The sequence below is a fragment of the Pecten maximus genome, chromosome 4 (assembly GCF_902652985.1).
Source record: "Pecten maximus chromosome 4, xPecMax1.1, whole genome shotgun sequence".
Taxonomy (NCBI): Eukaryota; Metazoa; Mollusca; class Bivalvia; order Pectinida; family Pectinidae; genus Pecten; species Pecten maximus.
This window is the reverse complement of record NC_047018.1, coordinates 37,434,863-37,462,287: the sequence shown is the minus strand read 5'-3', so window position 1 is coordinate 37,462,287 and position 27,425 is coordinate 37,434,863. Positions and strand designations below refer to the sequence as shown.

At 39.1% G+C, this 27,425-nt stretch overlaps 1 protein-coding gene across 1 annotated transcript in view; it reads left to right on the top strand.

Annotated features, from left to right (window-relative positions):
- The first annotated feature begins 1,909 nt into the window (after positions 1 to 1,909).
- The window catches only part of LOC117326000, a 29,352-nt gene continuing 3,836 nt past the window's right edge, over positions 1,910 to 27,425 (top strand). Inside the window, 7 exon segments of the mRNA XM_033882551.1 lie at positions 1,910 to 2,876; positions 23,623 to 23,764; positions 24,431 to 25,491; positions 25,887 to 26,003; positions 26,389 to 26,530; positions 26,744 to 26,991; positions 27,154 to 27,389. Coding sequence (XP_033738442.1) covers positions 2,799 to 2,876; positions 23,623 to 23,764; positions 24,431 to 25,491; positions 25,887 to 26,003; positions 26,389 to 26,530; positions 26,744 to 26,991; positions 27,154 to 27,389 — 2,024 coding nt within the window. The 5' untranslated portion in view covers positions 1,910 to 2,798.

Here is a 27,425-nt window from a genome sequence, read left to right as displayed (position 1 = left end):
GTATGTCGAATGTAAATAGGGAAGGTAATGATATTACTTCGTTATATGTAATTACAGAGAATGTCGAATGTAAATAGGGGAGGATTACTCCGTTATATGTAATTACAGAGTTTGTCGAATGTAAATAGGGGAGGTAATGATATTACTTCGTTATATGTAATTACAGAGTAAGTCGAATGTAAAAAGGGGAGGTAATGATATTACTTCGTTAGATGTAATTACAGAGAATGTCGAATGTAAATAGGGAAGGATTACTCAGTTAAATGTAATTACAGAGTATGTTGAATGTAAATAGGGAAGGTCATGATATTACTCCGTAATATGTAATTAGAGTGTGTGTAATGTAAATAGGGGAGGTCATGATATTACTTTGTTATATGTAATTAAAGAGAATGTCGAATGTAAAAAGGGGAGGTCATGATATTACTTTGTTATTTGTAATTACAGAGAATTTCGAATGTAAATACTTAATAGGGAAGGATTACTCAGTTATATGTAATTACAGAGTATGTCGAATGTAGATAGGGGAGATAATGATATTTCTTTGTTATTTGTAATTACAGAGAATGTCGAATGTAAATAGGGAAGGATTACTCAGTTATATGTAATTACAGAGTATGTCGAATGTAAATAGGGAAGGATTACTTCGTTATATGTAATTACAGAGTATGTCGAATGTAGATAGGGGAGATAATGATATTTCTTTGTTATTTGTAATTACAGAGAATATCGAATGTAAATAGGGAAGGATTACTCAGTTATATGTAATTACAGAGTATGTCGAATGTAAATAGGGAAGGATTACTTCGTTATATGTAATTACAGAGTATGTTGAATGTAAACAGGGGAAATCATGACGTGACCCGCCCCCTCCTGTTGGTAGATAATGGGTTTACATCCTCCTTATTAGTGCCACATTTAATAGAAAAGTCATCTTGACAGACAACAGAGAGTGCAATATGACCTGATTTGAATATTAAGGAGGTAACACTGATTACAACTGTCACAGAAAAGTGGTATTCAACAATCACTTATACTACTACAGCATATCAGGAAAACGAGGTTCATAAAAAAACCACAAGGTACAAGCGCTGATCAGAAACCACAAATCATATACATCGAGGACAAATCAAAGTCATCCTATCAAATATACACTGATGCATTTGTCGATATGAAAGTGTCTGCTCACTTCCTAAAGACGTATTAGACTTGTCAGCAAACCATCACCTATAAATCTAATTAATTAGGATCTTTATTCACCACTATACAGCACATTTAACTTTGTTTTAAGTTGTCTAGCTAATTTGCATACCTGCTATTGTTCTCACGTTTGATTTTAAGTTTTGTCTAGCTCATTTGCATACTTACCATTGTCTCAAACTTATTTAATTGTGTTATCTTTGTCTCATGACCGTTTGTAGGACAATTGCATAACTTACCAGTGATTGTTTATTTTACTTACATCAGAGACCTATATTAATTTATTAAGTATATAGGTCTCTGCTTACATGAACATTTATTGCAGCATATAATCTGTACATTGTACATCGATGATATTAACTAACATCGTAAATTAAGCATAATATCTCATGGTCTTAGGTATCATAAATGTTTAAGATTGTCATTTAGTACAAGATAAACAATTTTAAGGAAAATGGACAGCTCTTGTACAATAATTTTATCATATCGTGCCGTGACTATCTAATTTCAAACAAAGACTTCAACTACAATCGAAAAACAAATAAGATGAGAACTAAGATCCATTAAAGAATAGATTACAAGAAAAACGAAGTCACCCCCAAATACTGGTGTGAAATATAGTGGTACCGTTGATGATACTCTTGTTACTTTAGGCCAAGAAAAATCACCTGTTTCGGCAGGAACAACAATTACCAATTAATGTGTATCATTGATTTATTTATTTTATGCGATAGATTAGAAATTAATCATGTTTCAACACCTTTCTACAAGACCACAAACAATGAACGTTCTGTCATGTCGCCAAGAACTTTGATGTTTTTGTTTGTTTGTTTTGTTTTGTTTTGTTTTGTTTTGTTTTTGTTGCATACCATCCTGTTATGTGATGCTGAGTTCCGCAGTGTTTTTCAGTCATCGTCCTACATCAGCGGGTCGAATTCCGTCCTTGACCAATGTCCGGATGCTGTGATTTGAAAACCAGGAAGGCACACCGTACTACACCTCGACAACAATACGTGGATTACAGCATCCAATCATTACCTGATATTACAGAGTTAGTTCCACTCTGACCTTTGGTCGACAAACTCTACATCTGAACCCAGGATAGCTTGACATTTTACTCCACAGATTCCTAATACAGAAGACAGTTGCCTGTTTTTCGTCAACAGAACGTCATCTGTACATATTTCATCTACCTGGTATAGCCAGAGGGCGAATCAGCAGAGCGTGACATCGCACGGCCCAAGGCTCACACGTCGTTACGGTAATCATGGTGAGACGCTGGCGACCGTAGGAGGTAAAGGTGGGCAGCTTCTTGGATAGCAAGCATCGGAAGTAGCGGCGAGTACATCAGCTGCGCAGACTCGTCATCGGTAGGTGGAAGGGCGGACCTGCTGTGTACGTCACTTGCTCGGGTACATTCCGTGAGTACGTATCGACATGTAAGAGCCCGAGGATGAGAAGAATGCCTCTGGGCGCACACAATTATGAGTGTAAACTGCACGAGCCAGTGAAGGGAATAGTGGAAAATCACCTTCTACTCCTCGTTTGGATATAAGCATTACTATATCAATTTTTGGGTTCTCTTGTGTTTTTGGATTATGGGAATCAAGTATGAACTGTTCTGCTTCGTGGCCATAACTGTGATATCGTGCTCCGGCCAGTGGAATAATTTCCAGGTAGGGTATATCGTGGTGGCAGATTACTAAATACTAACTTATCCGCTATAACACAAATATTGTTTTAATGCATTTTGATTTTCATTTATACATTGATAAAATGACGGCCTGTTTGATAGTGCCTCAACTGACTAGCAACCATTTGAACTTAAATCGAACTCAGAGCAAAATAGCGGTTACAGCTTAAACTAATTTTTGATTGAGATTAAGTACCTGATAGCAGTGCGCGGTATTTTAATATGAAAACTGGTGTTAAATGTTGACCTGTCCTTAGATAATTCGTATTTATGGGGAAAAATCACAGAATACTATATTTGCGTTTATTAACTTCCCAACTGATTTCACAATAACACGCCGTGTACTATTCTCGCTGTTGTTCATTATTGTCTTGGTTTTTTTCGCGGCGTGATATTTTGTATAGACAACTTTGCGGTAACGAAGTTATTACTATTTTATGTCTTATTGGGTTTTTTTTCACCAAGATTATTTGTCATTGGGCGATTTTCTCCGTGCAATGGCTATATCATAGTATTGGTTTGTTTTCACGGTTGTTGCGACCGGCGATTATAATGTATTATCTCGTCAGGCGTTTTACTTTACATGTGATCTTATCTTATTAGGCGACTTTTAAAGCTAGCGGACCTTTTTATCTCTAACTAGTTTATTTTTAGCAAACTAAATATGTAAATAAACTTTCACATTATTTCGTTTTCACATATTACAGACATAGCGCTTTCCCGGTATATTAAATTGCGGTATTTTAAGCTTAATGAAATCGTAAATGTATATGCATACATAATTGTTATATATATTAAACTAGGCCCTTTCGTAATAAATCGTAAATAAATATATTGTTGTATATATATTAATTTTGATCCTTTCATATTAGGTTTTGAAAGAAAATAATTATATTGTGTTACTGAGAAGCAACTGTGTGAACAAGACATCCGCGTGACTGAAGATACGTCCGAGTGTACAGACACACGTGTTTGACAATACCAAGTATATACTTGATGGATTTGCTCTCACTGGCTCGCTTATTAGATTGTTACACAACTCTTGGTTTTTATAACTTTATTTCTAATTCATGACTTCCTAATTATATAGTTTTCGCAAGTTTAACCTCACCACGAACAAAGTTTTTACATTTTTTACAAAAGTTTTTATCAAGAGAAAATGTCTTTATGAGTAATAAAACAGGGCAATAAAATGGGAAGGTAATTACCTGTAACATCTCACAAAGTCCATTAATGTATTTATACCTGCAATGCATTTAGCTACTTAACGGAGTCATAACCCTATGAATCGAGATTGAAATAAACGAATACCAGTCCTCGAATTAGCTAATAAGGCTTCGTATATCAACCTAAGACATTTCTTATCTTTAAATATTCCAATATAGGAAAGCATTATTATTATTATAAGATTAAGGACAAACCCGTTGCTAAGGAACTTTGATTCAATTTTGTTATGCTTTCCAATGAAAACTTTTAAGTTCAGGATTATTGATTGGTGAACTTATGACCAGTTTAGTTCAAATTCGCCTAAGATCGATATTTTTTTATTTTTTTTTTTATTTTTAGCTTTTGTTTTTGAGTTTGGAGATCACTTCTTTTTCAAACGTAGACAGTTCATGAAAATTAGTTTATAGAAATATTATACATGTATTGGACTGCGAGTAATATTAGTAGTAAGAATATTAACTCGATGTGAATGTCAATCTAATTAAAATGATATGTTCATTATGTATTTTGTAAACTCCGTAGATAATGGAAATCTAATTTTAATTAGATTGTGTTAAAGTAATTTGACAACTACATGCCACTAAAATACTAAATATACATCGCATGTACAGCTGAGCATTATTTATATTGAGATCCCCCCCTCCCCCCGTGAATTTAATTCGAAGATAATAATAACGCATTAGGAATATCACCGTGGCTTGTTGGAATCTGACATGCGTGTAATATAAGGAAGTGAATACATATCGATCAATTAACAAAACTGACAACAGCTAAATTAAAATTTTGAAAGATTAATATTTTAATGTTTTTTCATTTACTGGACTTAATCATCAGTCAGCTTGTATCTCTACATAAAACAACGACCGAAATTTGATTTAGTGTTTAATTTGTATCTGATGTTCTGAATTCATATCGACTAGAACAGTAATTTTGTTTATTCAGATATAAAGACACAAGTCGCATGTTTTTATCGTAGAAAGCGGAAGTAGAGTGTGCTATGTAGTAGGTGTGTGATTGACAAGTTTTATTACGTCATGATCACCGAATGACGATTGATTTATGTAGAACTGATGTTATCTCGTAGTTAGGGTCTGATTGAAGGAACAAATACATTAGTAGCTGCTTTGGCTGTTTCTTTTTTTCAAAATGGGATAAAAGTTTTATTGGGCATTTTTTTTTAATGAGCTTGAAACCAATGGTTACCACCAACTGGCTGATCTTGAATATCCAGTGTTTTAGTCACAGCAGTGGTACCTTTACATAGATATCCGGTGTGTATGTCACCACCAGTGGTACCTTTACATAGATATCCGGTGTGTATGTCACCACCAGTGGTACCTTTACATAGATATCCGGTGTGTATGTCACCACCAGTGGTACCTTTATATAGATATCCGGTGTGTATGTCACCACCAGTGGTACCTTTACATAGATATCCGGTGTGTATGTCACCACCAGTGGTACCTTTACATAGATATCCGGTGTGTATGTCACCACCAGTGGTACCTTTACATAGATATCCGGTGTGTATGTCACCACCAGTGGTACCTTTATATAGATATCCGGTGTGTATGTCACCACCAGTGGTACCGTTATATAGATATCCGGTGTGTATGTCACCACCAGTGGTACCGTTATATAGATATCCGGTGTGTATGTCACCACCAGTGGTACCTTTACATAGATATCCGGTGTGTATGTCACCACCAGTGGTACCTTTACATAGATATCCGGTATGTATGTCACCACCAGTGGTACCGTTATATAGATATCCGGTGTGTATGTCACCATCAGTGGTACCGTTATATAGATATCCGGGGTGACACCGCTTATTCGGATTGTAATTGAGATATCGCCTGGTTGTTTTTCTGATGGATATTTTGTGGATGAACGCAAATAAAAAGGCGTCACATTTTTCCTTTTTACAATGCAACCTAATCCTACCAACAATATATTACCGACCTGTCACAGTTATTTTTCGTTTTTTGCTATCAGAAACAGACATATATTGGATTTTTGATTTACAGGTATCTATAGGCGGCCACAATAATAGATTATTCACATCTCAGTCGTTAATTTGACAGCGTTTGTGTTTAAATGTTTATATTATAGGTTTATGATGATGATGTACACACATGTACTAATTATGTATTACCAGATTCTACCGTTTGACATTGTTTGCGTTATAGCACAGGTGAGAGGGCGGGGCCAATGGGATTTATTATCAATGCTACAACGCGATTGGTTCAAAAATTGACTGAACGACTATGTTTTTGGAATTGAAAGGAAGTCCTGGCAAATATAAAGTCGTAAAAAAGTTCTTAATAAGAATTAGTGTTAAAACAATAAAGGGTCACAAGCATTAAATGAGCTGTTTACTTCATAAATTACTGTTAAAGCGAACGTGAAAATTATAATGGACAGTAAAACTAGCCAATGAAAAAGCCTTAAAATGTACTTTTCTGAGAGGCTGGAAAATAGCCAGTAGCAAGGATCCGCGTTTTGCTGCTTGTGAATGAGGCTAATTAATAATCAATTCAATTTTAATTTAACTTTATTCCTTAAGTTTTAGAACTTATTGGATAACATAGTATACATACATTAAAGGACAAAGGCACCAACTCTTAGGTAATTCATAATTCATTCTACAAAATAGTACTAACTGTCTTCACATATAATCCGTAACGATGTCCCTATGTCTGAGAGAGTAACGATGTCCCTGTGTGTGAGAGAGTAACGATGTCCCTGTGTCTGAGAGAGTAACGATGTCCCTGTGTGTGAGAGAGTAACGATGTCCCTGTGTCTGAGAGAGTAACGATGTCCCTGTGTCTGAGAGAGTAACGATGTCCCTGTGTCTGAGAGAGTAACGATGTCCCTGTGTCTGAGGGAGTAACGATGTCCCTATGTCTGAGAGAGTAACGATGTCCCTGTGTGTGAGAGAGTAACGATGTCCCTGTGTCTGAGAGAGTAACGATGTCCCTGTGTGTGAGAGAGTAACTATGTCCCTGTGTGTGAGAGAGTAACGATGTCCCTGTGTGTGAGAGAGTAACGATGTCCCTGTGTGTGAGAGAGTAACGATATCCCTGTGTGTGAGAGAGTAACGATGTCCCTGTGTCTGAGAGAGTAGCGATGTCCCTGTGTCTGAGAGAGTAACGATGTCCCTGTGTCTGAGAGAGTAACGATGTCCCTGTGTCTGAGGGAGTAACGATGTCCCTATGTCTGAGACAGTAACGATGTCCCTGTGTCTGAGAGAGTAACGATGTCCCTGTGTCTGAGAGAGTAACGATGTCCCTGTGTCTGAGAGAGTAACAATGTCCCTGTGTGTGAGAGAGTAGCGATGTCCCTGTGTCTGAGAGAGTAACGATGTCCCTATGTGTGAGAGAGTTACGATGTCCCTGTGTGTGAGAGAGTAACGATGTCCCTGTGTGTGAGAGAGTAACGATGTCCCTGTGTGAGAGAGTAACGATGTCCCTATGTGTGAGAGAGTAACGATGTCCCTGTGTGTCTGAGAGAGTAACGATGACCCTGTGTGTGAGAGAGTTACAATGTCCCTGTGTCTGAGAGAGTAACGATGTCCCTGTGTGTGAGAGAGTAACAATGTCCCTGTGTGTGAGAGAGTAACGATGTCCCTGTGTGTGAGAGAGTAACGATGTCCCTGTGTGTGAGAGAGTAACGATGTCCCTGTGTCTGAGAGAGTAACAATGTCCCTGTGTCTGAGAGAGTAACGATGTCCCTGTGTGTGAGAGAGTAACAATGTCCCTGTGTCTGAGAGAGTAACGATGTCCCTGTGTGTGAGAGAGTGACGATGGCCCTGTGTCTGAGAGAGTAACGATGTCCCTGTGTGTGAGAGAGTAACGATGTCCCTGTGTGTGAGAGAGTTACGATGTCCCTGTGTCTGAGAGAGTAACGATGTCCCTGTGTGTGAGAGAGTTACGATGTCCCTGTGTCTGAGAGAGTAACGATGTCCCTGTGTGTGAGAGAGTTACGATGTCCCTGTGTGTGAGAGAGTAGCGATGTCCCTGTGTCTGAGAGAGTAACGGTGTCCCTGTGTCTGAGAGAGTAACGATGTCCCTGTGTCTGAGAGAGTAACGATGTCCCTGTGTGTGAGAGAGTAACGATGTCCCTATGTCTGAGAGAGTAACGATGTCCCTGTGTGTGAGAGAGTAACGATGTCCCTGTGTCTGAGAGAGTAACGATGTCCCTGTGTGTGAGAGAGTAACGATGTCCCTGTGTCTGAGAGAGTAACGATGTCCCTGTGTCTGAGAGAGTAACGATGTCCCTGTGTCTGAGAGAGTAACGATGTCCCTATATCTGAGAGAGTAACGATGTCCCTGTGTGTGAGAGAGTAACGATGTCCCTGTGTCTGAGGGAGTAACGATGTCCCTGTGTCTGAGAGAGTAGCGATGTCCCTGTGTCTGAGAGAGTAACGATGTCCCTATGTGTGAGAGAGTAGCGATGTCCCTGTGTCTGAGAGAGTAACGATGTCCCTGTGTCTGAGAGAGTAACGATGTCCCTGTGTCTGAGGGAGTAACGATGTCCCTATGTCTGAGACAGTAACGATGTCCCTGTGTCTGAGAGAGTAACGATGTCCCTGTGTCTGAGAGAGTAACGATGTCCCTGTGTCTGAGAGAGTAACAATGTCCCTGTGTGTGAGAGAGTAGCGATGTCCCTGTGTCTGAGAGAGTAACGATGTCCCTATGTGTGAGAGAGTTACGATGTCCCTGTGTGTGAGAGAGTAACGATGTCCCTGTGTGTGAGAGAGTAACGATGTCCCTGTGTGAGAGAGTAACGATGTCCCTATGTGTGAGAGAGTAACGATGTCCCTGTGTGTCTGAGAGAGTAACGATGACCCTGTGTGTGAGAGAGTTACAATGTCCCTGTGTCTGAGAGAGTAACGATGTCCCTGTGTGTGAGAGAGTAACAATGTCCCTGTGTGTGAGAGAGTAACGATGTCCCTGTGTGTGAGAGAGTAACGATGTCCCTGTGTGTGAGAGAGTAACGATGTCCCTGTGTCTGAGAGAGTAACAATGTCCCTGTGTCTGAGAGAGTAACGATGTCCCTGTGTGTGAGAGAGTAACAATGTCCCTGTGTCTGAGAGAGTAACGATGTCCCTGTGTGTGAGAGAGTGACGATGGCCCTGTGTCTGAGAGAGTAACGATGTCCCTGTGTGTGAGAGAGTAACGATGTCCCTGTGTGTGAGAGAGTTACGATGTCCCTGTGTCTGAGAGAGTAACGATGTCCCTGTGTGTGAGAGAGTTACGATGTCCCTGTGTCTGAGAGAGTAACGATGTCCCTGTGTGTGAGAGAGTTACGATGTCCCTGTGTGTGAGAGAGTAGCGATGTCCCTGTGTCTGAGAGAGTAACGGTGTCCCTGTGTCTGAGAGAGTAACGATGTCCCTGTGTCTGAGAGAGTAACGATGTCCCTGTGTGTGAGAGAGTAACGATGTCCCTATGTCTGAGAGAGTAACGATGTCCCTGTGTGTGAGAGAGTAACGATGTCCCTGTGTCTGAGAGAGTAACGATGTCCCTGTGTGTGAGAGAGTAACGATGTCCCTGTGTCTGAGAGAGTAACGATGTCCCTGTGTCTGAGAGAGTAACGATGTCCCTGTGTCTGAGAGAGTAACGATGTCCCTATATCTGAGAGAGTAACGATGTCCCTGTGTGTGAGAGAGTAACGATGTCCCTGTGTGTGAGAGAGTAACGATGTCCCTGTGTCTGAGAGAGTAACGATGTCCCTGTGTCTGAGAGAGTAACGATGTCCCTATGTCTGAGAGAGTAACGATGTCCCTGTGTGTGAGAGAGTAACGATGTCCCTGTGTCTGAAAGAGTAACGATATCCCTGTGTGTGAGAGAGTAACGATGTCCCTGTGTGTGAGAGAGTAACGATGTCCCTGTGTGTGAGAGAGTAACGATGTCCCTATGTCTGAGAGAGTAACGATGTCCCTATGTCTGAGAGAGTAACGATGTCCCTATGTCTGAGAGAGTAACGATGTCCCTGTGTGTGAGAGAGTAACGATGTCCCTGTGTGTGAGAGAGTAACGATGTCCCTATGTCTGAGAGAGTAACGATGTCCCTGTGTCTGAGAGAGTAACGATGTCCCTATGTGTGAGAGAGTAGCGATGTCCCTGTGTCTGAGAGAGTAACGATGTCCCTGTGTGTGAGAGAGTAACGATGTCCCTGTGTGTGAGAGAGTAACGATGTCCCTGTGTCTGAGAGAGTAACGATGTCCCTGTGTGTGAGAGAGTAACGATGTCCCTGTGTCTGAGAGAGTAACGATGTCCCTGTGTCTGAGAGAGTTACGATGTCCCTGTGTGTGAGAGAGTAACGATGTCCCTGTGTCTGAGGGAGTAACGATGTCCCTGTGTGTGAGAGAGTTACGATGTCCCTGTGTGTGAGAGAGTAACGATGTCCCTGTGTGTGAGAGAGTAACGATGTCCCTGTGTCTGAGGGAGTAACGATGTCCCTGTGTGTGAGAGAGTAACGATGTCCCTGTGTGTGAGAGAGTAACGATGTCCCTGTGTGTGAGAGAGTAACGATGTCCCTGTGTCTGAGAGAGTAACGATGTCCCTGTGTCTGAGAGAGTAACGATGTCCCTGTGTGTGAGAGAGTAACGATGTCCCTGTGTGTGAGAGAGTAACGATGTCCCTGTGTCTGAAAGAGTAACGATGTCCCTGTGTCTGAGAGAGTAACGGTGTCCCTGTGTGTGAGAGAGTAACGATGTCCCTGTGTGTGAGAGAGTAACGATGTCCCTGTGTCTGAGAGAGTAACGATGTCCCTGTGTGTGAGAGAGTAACGATGTCCCTGTGTCTGAGAGAGTAACGATGTCCCTGTGTCTGAGAGAGTAACGATGTCCCTGTGTCTGAGAGTATTTTGGCTTATAGAAATTAAACTTGGTGAGAAGTATCGGATAGGCCAGGCACTAAAAACAACATAGTCAACAAAAGGACAGCTATTTCGTGGTTTCTGATTTGTCGAAAGATATTGTCCGATTTTGATGAAAATCGTTATACAGGTATTGTATGGCACCTGGAACACAATGCTGACATACTTTTTTGATTTGACAAAATGGTCGCCATTTGCTTCTGACTGCCTACTAGAGCATTATAAACGGTGACTTTTATTCTATTCGGCGCATTGATACGTAGGTAAAATATAACACATACAAGGAGTAATGCTGTCGTCCGTACTTGCTGGCTTCGGATTAGTCAAAAATTCAAATGTTGTCAAATTTAGATTAAATTCTGTGTTTGGGTGTTTGTATTACTTGCAGAAAAATACGGTGGCTTATATAGTTTCCCTAGCTACTGCTGGGGTGGTTTGGGCGACTTTAATGTTACTCATTCCGAAATGATATTGGTTTCTTTTTCTGTCATCAGAGTCAGTCAAATTGTCGTCTGCTACAATTGGGGATATCACGACTATTATAGGTGATGCATTAGAAAATATATGACGATCTGTCTTTTTTTTAAGAATGACGACTTATAGAGCCAGAATCATCAATTCCATAACTCAAAACCTGCATTTATTACGACACTTACTCATGTTATCGTGTTTATGGTGACCCATCAGGACATAGCAGACTGAGATAATACATTCATTTTGAAAATTGAAATATATATACTGCCTTTTTGCTCGGTCATGTAATAAACTAAACACTATTGATGGCGCTGCAAGAGGTGTATTATACTTACTTAAATCGCCATAAGATAGCATGTATGCAAGTTTTGGCATTTTTCGTTAGTTACCATGGTAATAAACTGGAATATATACATATCGGTTTAGAATCATCCATCATACCAAGTCGACCCGGCTTCCGCGAGCGTTTTACACCCAAAGCCATACGGATATCATTTGGTAATATGAACGATTTATAACAGTCTGTCTAAATAGTTATATACAAAAAAAAAATATACACGGAAATGAACATTGGAAAAATAATCTATAATAAATGTTCTAAACAAATGAAAACTATGTTGTAATTAAAATCGCTCATGTTTGGAAATTCGGGCATGTTCTTTATAAATGTAAAACGAAAGTGAAAGTGTCTTTTAATACAAAGATGTATAATACTGAGGTGTCTGCTATCGCAACATCTCGGACAGCACCATTAAATCATTATCAAGTTTCAAACCGTCATTAGGCATGACGCGAAACGCCAACTGCATTTTAAGTAGATTGGAAGTATAAACCAGTGATATCCTAGATATATACCATATTACAAAAGTGTATATAACAAATCTGTAAATTATACAGACTAAAATACTGTTTTATTCCTGTAGTACAAAATGTCAGGAGAATTCCATTCCCCGATAGACTCAGGACCATTGACCATTGTCTTTACAAAAACGTCAGACGCATGAGTGATGCATGTGTTGTGGTGCCCGCCTTATTGGTCGACAGGTCAAGGTCAATGAACACACCCTACATCACCACACGGCCCTCTCATGTGTAATACTACAATCCAAATTCCATTTCCGAAATTTGGTTTGGTTTGTTTTTGTTGACCGACTTATTAACAGCTAGTGTCATTTAAGGACGTGCCAGGTTTCGGAGGTGGAGGAAAGCCGGAGTAACCGGGAAAAAAACCACCTGCCTACAGTCAGTACCTGGCAACTGCTCCACGTAGGGTTCGAACTCGCAACCCAGAGGTTGAGGGCTAGTGATAAAGTGTCGGAACACCTTAATCACTCTGCCACCGCGGCCCCTCCATCTCCGAAAACACATGTCTCGGATAAATAATTTTAATTAAGATGTGCACTAACCCTGAACATTCCATGTACCAACTGTACTTTGGTAAGCTTTATGTGATCCTGACGAACAGATATAATGGCTTATCAGTTGGAAATGTTGGATAAATGTTTAGAAATATCAGTTGGAAAGCTTGCGTAACAAATTGTATTGACGAGCTGAATGAGTCCTAGAACACATTGGCAAGCTTACATAGCACAATGGCTGATCCACTTTATATATTGGCAACAAGCATACATTGCATATTGACAAACCTGCATACCACATTGACAAGCTTATGTAGCATATTGATATTGGTAAACCTAAATTATGTATTGGAAAATTTACACAGCATTATGACAAACTTCTATATATTAAAACAGCGAAGGTAGTGCGTGTACTTCGTAATTAAGTGAACGTTGGGAACAGAAATAAATGTATTAAATATAAAAGCTTTGACCTAAATAAGGAAAGACGTAGTTATCTCCAAGTCATGTTAAGTAGATTAATTTGTTGTTGCCGTGATCATTTTTGAATTAATTAAGGAGAAAACGGATATAAATCCTTCAAATTAATGACCGATACACAATCATGAAAATAGATCGGTTTTGTAAAAAAAAAATATTTTTAAATGATGTGCGTAGATGTTTTGTTCAGAATTTTCATAGGTTCCACAGGTAAACACTGCTCTGCTTCAGATGATGTCAACTTATACTATAAAAGAATTGTTGTCACTCAATAATGTTTTATTTTACATATTGCCATAATAGGTTCCTAAATAGGAGTTTTCCTTATCGCTGACATAATCTACCTGTAAACGATAACTATTGAGATATTTGTTAAATATACCATCAGAACCGGAAGTGAGGAAAACATCGATAGTCAACTGTAAACAAACTATAGGGAAGGGTCATTCGTGTCCACTAATTGTCCAGCTCTGTCCGGACCATGACGTTTGTGTGTCCAGTACATGTGATTGACTGTCCGGTGATATCAATCTCGTAATGTATATGAGTATTTGATGTCGGTCATCACCATAAACATTCAATTGTCCGTACGCGGGGGCTGGTCACTGCTGGTATACGTACCTAGGTTTATCAACTCAGTGGTCACTGCTGGTATACGTACCTAGGTTTATCATCTCAGTGGTCACTACTGGTCAAACTCTGTACGAATATCTAGGAATGTGTCTGGGTAATAATTCCACTTCTATTTTAAAAAGGCCACAGTTTCATCAAATATCCTTCAAATATGTACATAAATAAAAAAAAATCCATAATTAAGCATTATTGGAATTCAGCAACAATAAATTTGAGTTAAAGGATTTCCTAATTTTAAAATTGGATTCCTTTTAGACTTTTACCGTGAAGATATACTGCTGAGTGTCAGACCAAATAACACTGTTGATAGAGTGCGGTAGCATCAATAAGCATGTGACAGGCGGTCGCTGAATTTCAAACAAAACGATACTTTTTACTGAATTGAATTTTACTTTTTATAGATGCATGATTCATCTTATTTTCAAAATATTCATACTGGTGATAAATTAAGATGTGTTGTATAATCTCCATAAAATTAAAGAAAAGAAGATCTAAAGCATGTAATGATTTATTTCATAAAATGAAAAAAAAAGTTATTATCCAAAAGCGAAAGATTTTATTGCATTAAAAGTGCTTTTATTAAATTCCCGACATGCTTATGAGCTTATATAGATGGCATTACATATTTGGATGTAAATCACAAAAAATAATCAAAACAAAAACACAACTATGTAATAGATATCTGTATGTTTGCAAAAGCCCTAAGCCTGTCAATTACACATAATAACGCACTCCAATATAGTTACCTATCCCAAGGCTCGTCCCAAGAAGCTTTGTAAACCCTTTAATAGTTGGTGGAAAATTGTATTACATATATCCTGCAAGTTTCTTTTTCGGCATCGCCCTATAATATTCTATGGTCTCGGATATGACGCGACAGGTGGCGTTACTGGTCAAGATGTGATTGGTCAACGTATCGGTAAATGCAAAATGCAGATATGCAGTTAAAAACGAAACAAAGTTAAGATTGAATGCAAGCCGAATAAGTGGGTGTATCTTTTCAAATGACAGAAATAAAATTATATTCCTGATTCAAATGCAGTCTTATTATCACCAAAAATAATTCAAACTGATATAATGTTGTTATCCGTGCTGACTCGCATTAGTTCGTCAATATCCCTCTACCTCTGGGTTGCGAGTTCGAAACCTACGTGGGGCAGTTGCCAGGTACTGACCGTAGGCCGGTTGTTTTTCTCCGGGTACTCCGGCTTTCCTCCACCTCCAAAACCTGGCACGTCCTTAAATGACCCTGGCTGTTAATAGGACGTTAAATAAAACAAACCAAAGCATTAGTTCGTTAATTTATTTCACCAGCAGTTTTACATTATAACCACCAGCATTAAAACTATGCCGTTTATCTTTTTTAAAGATATTTCTTGTTTTCTACTATTGCTAACATTGTAGTGTTTTATAAGAAAACGGGCGCGTTCGTTACGGTCTGAAGTTCACACGTTGTAATGGTCCGCTGGTGATTGATTGTCCCTTGACCGTGTGAACGGTCCATTGTCACACCAACACACCCAAACATGATACACTTTGCGTTCCATACTTTAAAAGTTAGAGCACATACGACTGTATATCATACACCCTCCCCAATGGTGTATACGTCACCTAATGACGCCGAATGGTACATTGATGACACTAAGAGAGCTTGTGATAAAAGCAAAGTAGTAAATCATGATAGACAAGGTGTTGACTATTGCAGATTTAATATTATATCCGAGCTTTCCAATCGGTTACATACATTCATTTCCGTTATAACAAACACGGCACGCCAAACTACTCCTTACAGTCAACATTTCCTGTTGTCAGAAAAGTCTTTACGCTGAACTGCGTAAAATTAATCACAGAAACAAAAGTTAGCCCCGACTTTTTTACTTATCTAATTTCTAAATACATTTTTCTTTTGTTACACATGCTTACTTTATGTCGCAATCTTTTGTCAGGTGACACGATAAAACTCATTTGAGAAAATACCAGTGTCCATGGATAAAGCGTTTGTTGACCATTATGGACGTTGTTTATATGTACATAACAGCAAATGTAACAAACTCTACATTTATTTTCCCGAATTTTTAATAAAACCTTGTACTTTACACAAATTAAATTTATACACAAGACATATGCTATGCATCAGCTAAATGCATCTTGGAAGAGAGTACAAACATACATTGTCTTATGTCCCGAGGGACGGGATATGAGGGATGGAGTCTTTGGTCCGGAGAGAGGGGATGAAGAGAGACATGTACCCCGGTATTAGAATGATACAGCAATAACCAGCAGCTATATTTAGTTCATGACCAGGTTACGAAACCATTCATTATTCTGGTCATGTGAAATGTCGTATGATGTAAAGGCGTCCGCTGCTGACTATTAACATTGATTGGTGTCTCACATGAACTGTTCTAATTACCACTAAATCACAGTAAAGTGGGGATGGTATGGGTGATCGCGGTACTTAACCTCGCTATATATAGTACGCTACACGTGTAGAATACAAATCAGTGCAAAATTCTACCATTACAAAGATTTAGAGACAAATGTCAAAAGACTGGCGACGTTCCGCCACATGGAGTACGAAATGAAGATGATGGATACTTTTCTGTTTTAGGAGGATTTGTCTTTGTGGGTTTTTTCCTCATTGTTTCATTCATCATTGTTATTATAGGTTTTGTTTTGTTTTTGTTTATTTAAACTTTCTGACACAAGAATGATGAAACAACACAGATCCTATATGCAAATATAAATATGAATTTCCGTTGATAATTTCTAAATAAAATAATTGGATATTTGTGTTTTCGTTAATCTCTATATTTAATTATTCTCCAATATCCGATCAAAGAATTTGTTACAAGTAATGTAATTAATAAATGATTGATGACACGTAAATGTCTCGTTTCCGGTCTCTGTGCCCTTTGACTCCATTAACCCTACTGATTTGACCTTTATGATGGATGTTCTGCACACGTTACACATTTATCGATCACTATGTACTTTATGATTTCTTTAGTCGGATCAAAGGATTAATGTAATTAAAGTAGCAATTAGTACCGAATAAAGACATATGACCCCTCTCCCTCCCCCTTACTCTGTGACGTAAGGACGGTCATTGGGTCTTGGACGCGAACAAGATGACCTAACACATGGGATTGTATATAGATTGTATATAGATTGTATATAGATTTTATATAGATTTTATATAGATTGTATAAATATTTATGATGCTGTTTATAGGATCTTGTCTGTTTCTTTATTTGGAACACATTGACTTGACATGAATTACAATATATATAATATTTATACATGTAATACAAATACATGTATATGAGCCATTGGCTAGATATTCGTACCAAGCCCCTGTGAATATACAAACTCTGAACTCGTTCTCCACTTTGTAATTTCTATTGCTGTTCACGTATATTACGACTTTGTATATTATAACATGTGCTAATGGGCAATATGGCCCACAGTTAATAAAGAAATTGAAAATTGAAATTGAAAAATTGAATAGGAATGTGTGATGATGTACTATAGAGCATAATATATGAGGCGCCGTTTTACCATTTATTCACTATTCTTTATATAAAAAATGCGTATGAATTTTCGATATCAAGAATTCGATATTTCATTAAAAAAAAGTAGGTAATATTTACCCTTTTTCGACACGAAAAATGCTAAGGAGCCTCTTCACTATTTGTTCAGTAGTTTTTTTTCTATATACAAATTGTATTCTTGATATCAAAGAATCATATCCTGATATCAAAAATAGGTGGTAACAAAGCGACATTCTACTATTTATTCTTTTTTTTTATGTGAAAAAAATAGTGAATAAATAATAAAAACTGTGCGTCAAATATCTAGACAATGTCCTGATGTAACCCATTGTTATCTGGTTGTCAATAGTGATTGATCTGTATTGATGTTCTACATTCCAAACTGCGTTTCTGACTTATTAGGCACATGCCATTGTTGTTGATACAATGACCCCCAGTTAAAGAATCCATTTCACCAAACAGGTCACCAAGAGTCATCAACCTGATTTAATTGTAAGCGCGAGATGACCAGGTCACACTGGGCAATTGTCATCCAGACATGTACAGTTAACCCTTTATCAAATGTAACGCCGACCTCTGTGAACGACCCGTATCGGCCAATCTGTCATACTGTTTATAAATTATGCGTTCTACTTTTGTTTGACTGATGCTTGATATCCATCTTTTCGCTTGTTTTTCTGTTGAGTTACTTTTACACCTAGACACAGATATATGTACGTAGTAACCCTGTCTAAGCCACGTCACTAAAGCCAGGTGTATCAGTTATTTTTCATAATGTCATAATATTTACTGGGTCGGAGAGAATTTTCATCAAAATCAGATGACTGGCATTTAACACAATAATTTACTAGCAGATACCTCAATATAGGCCTATTGCAGTATCTGCTACTGAAAGTGTACTTAAAGATACAAGAATAACATTTAACATACAAATCTCTACTTAAAGTTAAGGTAGATAGCATTTAACGTACAAATCTCTACTTAAAGTTAAGGTGGTAACATTTAACGTTTTAACGTCTACTTAAAGTTAAGGTGGATAGCATTTAACGTACAAATCTCTACTTAAAGTTAAGGTGGATAACATTTAACGTACAAAACTTTACTTAAAGATAAGGTGGATAACATTTAACGTACAAATCTTTACTTAAAGATAAGGTGGATAACATTTAACGAACAAATCTCTACTTAAAGTTAAGGTGGATAGCATTTAACGTACAAATATCTACTTAAAGTTAAGGTGGATAACATTTAACGTTTTAACGTCTACTTAAAGTTAAGGTAGATAGCATTTAACGTACTAACGTCTACTTAAAGTTAAGGTGGATAGCATTTAACGTACAAATCTCTACTTAAAGTTAAGGTGGATAACATTTAACGTACAAAACTTTACTTAAAGATAAGGTGGATAACATTTAACGTACAAATCTTTACTTAAAGATAAGGTGGATAACATTTAACGTACAAATCTCTACTTAAAGTTAAGGTGGATAGCATTTAACGTACAAACCTCGACTTAAAGTTAAGGTGGATAGCATTTAACGTACTAACCTCTACTTAAAGTTAAGGTGGATAGCATTTAACGTACTCACCTCTACTTATAGATAAGGTGGATAGCATTTAACGTACTAACTTCTATTTAAATATTTTATTTTTCTAAACGAGATGATCCTTTCAAATATGAATTATTTGTACTAAACTAAAGTTAAGTAAACTGAAGGTAAAGCCATCGACGTGGATAATGAGTTGGTACTGATAAGTATATATGTTTCTGTGACACATTTCATGAAATCTTGTTTGAAATGAAATGAAAACAAGTTACAGATATGTTCGCATAACTAACAAAAAACTTACATTTTGACAGGCTTTTAAATAAACATATGGAGACAAATCATCAGGAAGCAATCATTCGACTGCGCCATTTTCAATCAATGATGTTACGTCATTGTTCATATTATGACGTCACAATCGATTTTTATCTTGCGCAGCCAATGGAAACCAGTATATGTTACACTAGTGACATAATATGCAAAACTATCACATCAGCGAACTCATTGATAACAGACCGATTATGTGATCTATCACAATTTGTACACGTAATTCTCAATCACGTGTACTTTTAAGACGTGATATATGGCGTTTACCTACGTCATGACGCACTGATCACAGATAATTCCCGCCATCCTCTATTTTTATAAGTTATACCGGAGATAAAGGTCTCGTCACAGACACAATTTTTTTAAATCCATGTTCCGTATATTGTATTATAAAGTATAGCACACATACGGACCGTGGGGTCGGTAATCTGTGTCGCAGTGTCTTATCGTGGCGAAATAAACAAGACTTTACACGATGATATATGACGCATAACGACATTAGTCGCTAGCTAATTCGTGCGTGAACCTGCGTCAAAATGACTGCCTTACATAATTTATGACATGATCACGTGCTCCGAACTTCCTTAAACCGATACTGCAGTTTCAATACCCTGAATCATTGAAATTTAGTTTATTCAATTTACAATTCAATTTGGTAACAAGCTGAAGTAACTAATTATATACTCTTGTTGACCTTGTTGGCAGTTTGCGAAACGGTCATAATATGAGAGGAAACAGTAATTCCACGAGAAGAAACCAGATTCCACTAAGTACATGAACTTAGAACTGAAACTACAGATTAATTACCTGAAATTTTGGTTTGGGTTGTGACGTCATACATAGGCGCCAGTCTATTCCGCTAAAATTGACCATAATTGCAGGCTCCAAAATTCTGACAGGAGCCCGCGAATAGAGGACCAGTGCCAGTCATGTAGTTCAACGTTAAGCAATTGCATGAAACGTTACGACAACTGTGCCGCCCGGGGAACCGTCAGATACCAATACAAGTCCATTCACTATACAGAAATATTTATAGTCAATATATACATAGGTTACAGCAAATATCCAACTGGTCCAATCACAGACAGATACTCTTTACGTCGAGAACGCAAAGGCCCAATCACAGACAGATACTAGTACTCTTTACGTAGAGAACACAAGAGTACTGGAAGGTACTTTATTGAAAAATAATCAAATGTTCACGCCCAAGATGATTGTCACTATAAGGAACACTTTGTACTGTACAACTCGGTTTTTGCTTACTTGATGATTATGCCGGAATCGGCCAAGGATAACCGATTATTGTTCAGAGGTGTAAGAAAGAGAATATTGCGGTTTGAGGGGGTTAGTTTCCGGTGTTTGAAGTCACGAATCCATTTTATGTGGTCAGTAGTGGTCAAAGGAAGGGTTTCACTGACCAGTAAACTCGATTATTCATCCACATACCCGAGGTGCCCTGACGAGTTCACGAACTATATTGATAGCGTCAAACCCGGAAGAGAGTGGCTCTGATGATCTTGTCACTATACGATGCCTGTGGCAAGAACTGTTTGTATCAGGTATGTCGTACACACAGACCACAGGGACATGTCTAGTCTTATATTAAAAAATAACCTATATATAGACATCTCTGTCTATTATTTGAATATAAGATAAGACATGTCACTGTGCACGGTCAGCTTCTTGTCGTCTGCTCCTGTGTCTCATCATCCTGCTTGTTTAAAGAAACCAGAACCATTATCCTGCCCAGAACCATTTGATATATAGATAATATGAAGCAAACACTATTTATTTACAGGAATGAACTTTATTTTCCAAAACACAAACAAAAAACAAAAAACAAAAACAACAATGCTAAACAAGTTATCCTAATATGAATCACTCTTGTTGGTCCGGATGGAAGCGTGCGAGGGGTCTTAATGTGGGAGGAAACCAGAGTACCCGGAGAAAACCCACATGGTCAGGCAGATAACCCGTAACCGTTTCACGTCCGATCAGGGAATCGAACCGCGGCCGCCTAGGTGAAAGGCCAGTGTGCTACCACTGTGACACCATACCACCCATGTATTTAATGAATACAGTTCAAAACATGAGTTCTATGCATTAATTATTACAGTTCAAATCATAGCCTCGTGATTGTAAGCTGGCCTGTTGCAGATGATTTCTTGCCCTCCCGCTTATTTTTGCGTGAAATGGAAATAATAAGGGATCACGGGAAAGGGCCATGATGACGAGGTCAATGACAAGGGCAGTAATAAAGGGGTCAAGAGAAAGATAAATGAATAAGGGATCGAGGGAAACGGCAGTAATGAATGGATCAAGGGAAAGGCAACAAAAAAAGGGGGGGAGGGGGACATGGCAGTAATGAAGGGGGTCAAGGGAAAGGCAACAAAAAAAGGGGGGAGGGGGACATGGTAGTAATGAAGGGGGGGTCAAGGGAAAGGTAAAAATGAAGGGGTCAAGGGAAATGGTAGTAATGAAGGGGCCAGGGGAAAGGTAAAAAAAAGAAGGGGTTAGGGGATATGGCAGTAATGAAGGGGTCAAGGGAAAGGTAAAAAATAAAGGGATCAAGAGAAATGGTAGTAATGAAGGGGTCAATGAAAGGTATATAATGAAGGTGTCAAGATAAAGGACAGCAATAAAGGTATCCATGGGAGACGAATTCGTGTTTTTGTTCCACTTCAAAAAATAGGGTGTTACTTGAGATATAGGTGACCGAAATAGTGTGTGTATAGAAACAAGATAGGCCCGGTCCCTATATTGTCATCGGAGGTGCACTATGCCTTCTCTGACCAGTCAGTGAACTTTGGAATTCCTAATGGTGAATCACAGACACAATCGTCCTTTCACGTATTATTGGTCATGTAACAACAGACCACACACCGTAAGGTGACGTGTCGCACAGACACGACGAAAGTCCCGCTAATTATATGCTGGTATGCTACGCCTGGTCGTAGACGTCCGTTTATTGTATGAACAAAGAGGTCCAGAGGACATGTACCACTTATCTTGATCTTTCAGCAGTTGCGTCAAAACATCCTTGGTCACCGATATGTTTGGGGTTTTTGGGGGTTGGGGTTGGGGGGAGGGGGAGGGGGGGGGGGGGGATCACCAAATAATTTCGGGGTCTTTTTCTGAGAAACATTGTGGACAACATCTCTCTTTTATGTAACATTAAATTTTCTTTCTGATATGAATATGATGCCATTACAGACAAAATCGTAAACGTCCAACTCTTAGCGTGAGTAACTTCCAGAGAATTAGTGTCCCAGACACAGTCGGAGAGGTTACCTAATATTCTGATTCCCCAGATAAGGATTCAAATTGATAAAAGAAAAGTACTAAGTTTTGAGTTGTTGGGGAAACAATGAAGACTAGAAAGTCCATCTAGGTCCACCATAATAGATGGACAGTATGACGTCCACTCTCATACTTATGGGTGTATTTGTGATCCATCCGTCAAAATATCGTGATCGACGAAAGTTTCTTTTTTTCAATTTTACACAATTCCTCATTATACACTCTCTGCGCATGTCTTTTGAGTAACAGAAAACGAACAAAACTTAACTTGGGTTTGCACCCATACAAGTTAATAGACAGATGACTACATCTACATCCCCACCAAGTCGATCACAACCGTCCGATTTACTAATGCAAATAGGGAGTACCTGTAAACTTAAAATAAATTTGGAGATAGGTAACAGAGGCATCAAACACAAGTAAAACTGTAAGATAAAAACCCCTTAGCATGAAGAGCTGACACGATCCGTATCACCTCCCTCGGTGATTGAGTGGGTCCCTGTTGTTTATCGACTAGTATGTTTATCAGTGTGTCTACTTTGTATCATTTATTATTCAAAATGGAATCACGTTTCTAAAGCGACACGATGTGACGATTTATCAAACTTTACGTATTTATCTGTTCATGTTTCACGCAGGAATATTTTGATGGAATTATTAAAGACATGTTCGACATGCCGAAAATAAATTAGATAATTTGCTTGCATCCCGCCTTCCAGGTAACAAAACACACGCTTAACGATGATAGAGCACGTGCTAATTTCGTCCCTATGACGCGATATATGATGTCGCTGATTAACGGTAACTTTCACATTCGTCTTTTGGCATGTGCTTTGTAATTTTACCGTTTAGACCGACGGCTTCCTGTCTTTGTACCAAAGCATTGATTTTGACCCTATGTTGTCTAATAGGGTCGTCTGATACAATAACGATAACTCTCTTTTCAGGGAAGCGCAGCACGTCTGTCAAAAAACAGCTGGCTCCAACAGCAGCAGCAACAACAACAACAACATCAACAGCAGCAACAGCAGCAAAAGCAGCAGCAGCAGCAGCAACAACGGTCGAAACAAGCATCCCAGAGCTGGCAAGGTTAGTAGTCAAAACAAATACCCCGAGCTTTAAAAGTAAGCAGTAACCCCAAAGTGGTAGTTAAATACGCAAATAACAAGGTTTGTAATTCAAACACGTACCTCCCAGAATGGCAAGGTTCAGTAGTTAAAAAAAGAACCTACGCTCGGTCTGACAAGGTAAAATATCAAGGGTCGACTGCTACCATGACAAAATCAAGTAGCTCGCCCAAGATGACAATATTAATGGTCAAATCCAGTACCCCCGCCGAGCAGGCAAGGTTGGTGGTCAAATCAAGTACCCCCGTCCGGGCTGGTAAGGATAGTAGTCAAATCCGTAAGTACCCCCGTCCGGGCTGGCAAGGTTAGTGGTCAAACTCAGTACCCCGCCGGGCTGGTAAGGTTAAGGGTCAAATCAAGTATCCCCGCCCGGGCTGGTAAGGTAAGTGGTCAAATCAGGTATCCCTGCCCGTGCTGGCAAGGTTAGTGACTATACCAGTTAATCAAGCTACCATAAACGACTTCACATTTGTATGAGGTTTGAGGCGTATTAACTGAATTTCACAAATCAACTAAAAAAAAACATTCTCATTTTTCATTCAAACTTCCTCACGTTCGTTATATTTTTGACCAGAGAATTTAATTGACCAGTACCGTCATTAAGAGCTTTATATGGATATCTTTTCAGGTTACAATCCACAACAAAATGGTCACTCCATCGACCGATCACAGCAGCCACTGGGTCAGCAGTCGCACCCACAAGGGCAACAATCACACATGGTGGGCGTCGTCCATTCTGGGGCCTATCCAAACAGGCCGTCATCTACACAGTACAACAGGGGATCAGTTTCAAATCCACAACAGAGACCCCTAGCGGGGATTCAGCGGGACAACCGAAATCCTAATGACATCGGACGCAACGTCCATCAAGTTTCTTCCAATGGCGTCGGCCACGCCCAACAAACAGTGTTTGACACTCCACAAAGACTGAGTTATCAAACAGATCGTAATAGTGCAATATCTAACCAGGGTAGGCCCATAAACAGACTATCTGGGCCAGGAAGCAGCCCTGTACATCCGGTACATACTCCTAATTCTATTCCACAGCAACGAGTGCCGGTCAGTCCGCAGCATAATAACATTGGAAGTGCGAACACTTTCCAAAACCGTCCAGGACGGGTAAATAATGATCTAATGAATAGTCATATGCCAACAAATATTGGACGAGCTCCGTCAAATCAACAAATTAATAATAATATTCACAAAAACCAACATTCCAATCCAAACAATGTACCGTATGTAAATAATGTTCCCGTAAACAATAATTTTATTAAACAAGGTGAAAATAACGCCCAACAGGATAGTAGTGAAGTCATCATAGATCACAACCAAAAGCAATACAGGGTGTATCAACGTCCGAAAACTATACCCAACACTCAGCAACGCCCACAACGCCCACAGCGTCCACAGGAGATTCAAGATAATGTGCAGCATATAGTCGCTCCTCATCCTCAGAGAACTCAAGGCAATCCGAAAAATTCATTCTCCGGATCGTATCCCGCTCAAGTGCACGTGAATGGTGACCCGGATAACGACCAGACCCTGGCGGTGAAAGTCTCAACCCCGGAAGAAACCTATCACGTGGAGGTGAAGAGAATAAACAGCAACATCCTGCATGAAGACGTTCGCTTCCTGACTGTCTCAGTGGACAAGAACGGAAGGACAGTTTTCGAGGAGCAGTTCAAGCCCGTAAGGATATGGTTTTAATCGATATGGCATATGAATACTTTTTCATGAATGCATTTATAGCTTCGCCAACAAACTTCAGATTGGCAGTTGATTCTATTAAAAGGTCATATCGTAATTTTATTTCCTTTTACTCGCACTTGCAACTGATTTAAAAAAGACATATTTGCAAATGGCATATTACTTAATTCAATCATAATTTGAAATCCTTTTTAATAACTGTTAAGATTCTTTAAGTTAGGAGTAACAGTATAAGAAATATGATTAAGAGAGCTGCGTCAGTTATTTAAAGTATACTGTCAGGTGCGATATACTAAGTAACTCAGTGGTCTTTATTTTTAACTATATTAATTTTGGTGGCAGCGACTGGAACTTGAAAGTGTATGTACTTGTTACAGGTAGATCTACAGAAGAAGGCGAGGGGTCTAAACTACTACCAGGATCTCCGCTCTGGGACCTTCCTCAGCATTTACGCACACCGGAAGGACTCTGGACAGAAACCGGAGTCGTTTATTGTAAGTCTTTACCTGGCAGGATGTCACGACATTTCTTAACTGTAGGAAAAGGCACCTAAAATCCTGACTGAAATTTAATATTGAAAAATTTGTTAGTAGTTTGAAATCAGGAGATGAATCTTGACACAATCGATGGGAAAATACATGCAACTCACTACACTGAAAGTAGTCTAATGAGCTTCCTTTTAACAAATCAAACATGGCTGTTAATGATCGTGGAATAGATGGAAGTCCTAGAAATACGAAACAGTTGTTATCGCAATTCATCATACGTTATTCGGCATATACTTAACTATTACTAAAATCACATAAAGAAGTACTGGTCGCCTGTGCGTCCTTTATACAACCCTTGTTGTGGTGTTGATTGGTTTCTTTATCTTTCCAGGAGGGAGTTCTGTTTGACGAGCTCATCGTGGCGGCGCCTAAGTCAAACAAGAGACACAAGAGGGCTGTGTTTTCGGACTCTCACACCGTGTACAGGGAAGAGGGTGGATACCATGGTGTGTTCCATGCCGACACCATGCATGGTAGGTAACATAGGCATTGATGAAACCGCGCATGCGCAGCCCTATTTGTTTTCAAAGTTGCACGATTTCCGTAAAACGTTTTAAGTGTGACATCGAAGCTTAATGTTTCAAAAAATACTAACATAAACTTCTAAGTTTCGTGTCCGAAAACTTTAAATTTCATTTTCGATGTGGTACGGTGGCTCTGTTGTAATATTTTTCTCACTTTAACAGTACCAGTCATACCGGGATTCGAGGACATGCTGAAGATGCAGTACAATGTTACACGTGACAACTCGGAACCGAAGAAAATGAAACCACATAGCCGAAAGAAACGTCAGTACCGGCCGCCCCAAACAGAATCGCGCAGCTCACCGCGCATAGAACCGGAACTATTACTTTTTGTAGACTTCGCCCTCTACCGGGAGTTTGAGGGAGACTCAAATGAACTCTTGGAATATCTCATGCACTTCTGGCATGCGGTAAGAACTTTTATTACCCTGTGATCTGAAATGCGTTCAATTACAATACTGTTCATTTTCTTCGTGTCGTTTTCGGCAGGTTTATCTAGTTCATCTGACCAATTTGTGAAGTAAATCATCATGGATTGGCTATTGAATATGCCTATTATTACCCTTTTACAGGTTAACTGGAAGTATCTGACAATTGCACTGTCCGGCTCCTGGCCAATTATAGACCTCCGTATCCGGGAAATCGGAGTGTTCAAGGAGCCAAATGCCCAGCCTTTCATCGAGTCGAGCAGGATCAGGAGGGGAAGCAAGATGTTTTCTCTCTATGACGCCATGGATAGCTTACAGAAGTGGCTCATTCGTTACGAAAATGCCTTGCCAGTACATGACATTGCCTTCCTGCAGACTGGGTAAGATTCCATCATGGATGTTTACATCTGCCGTGT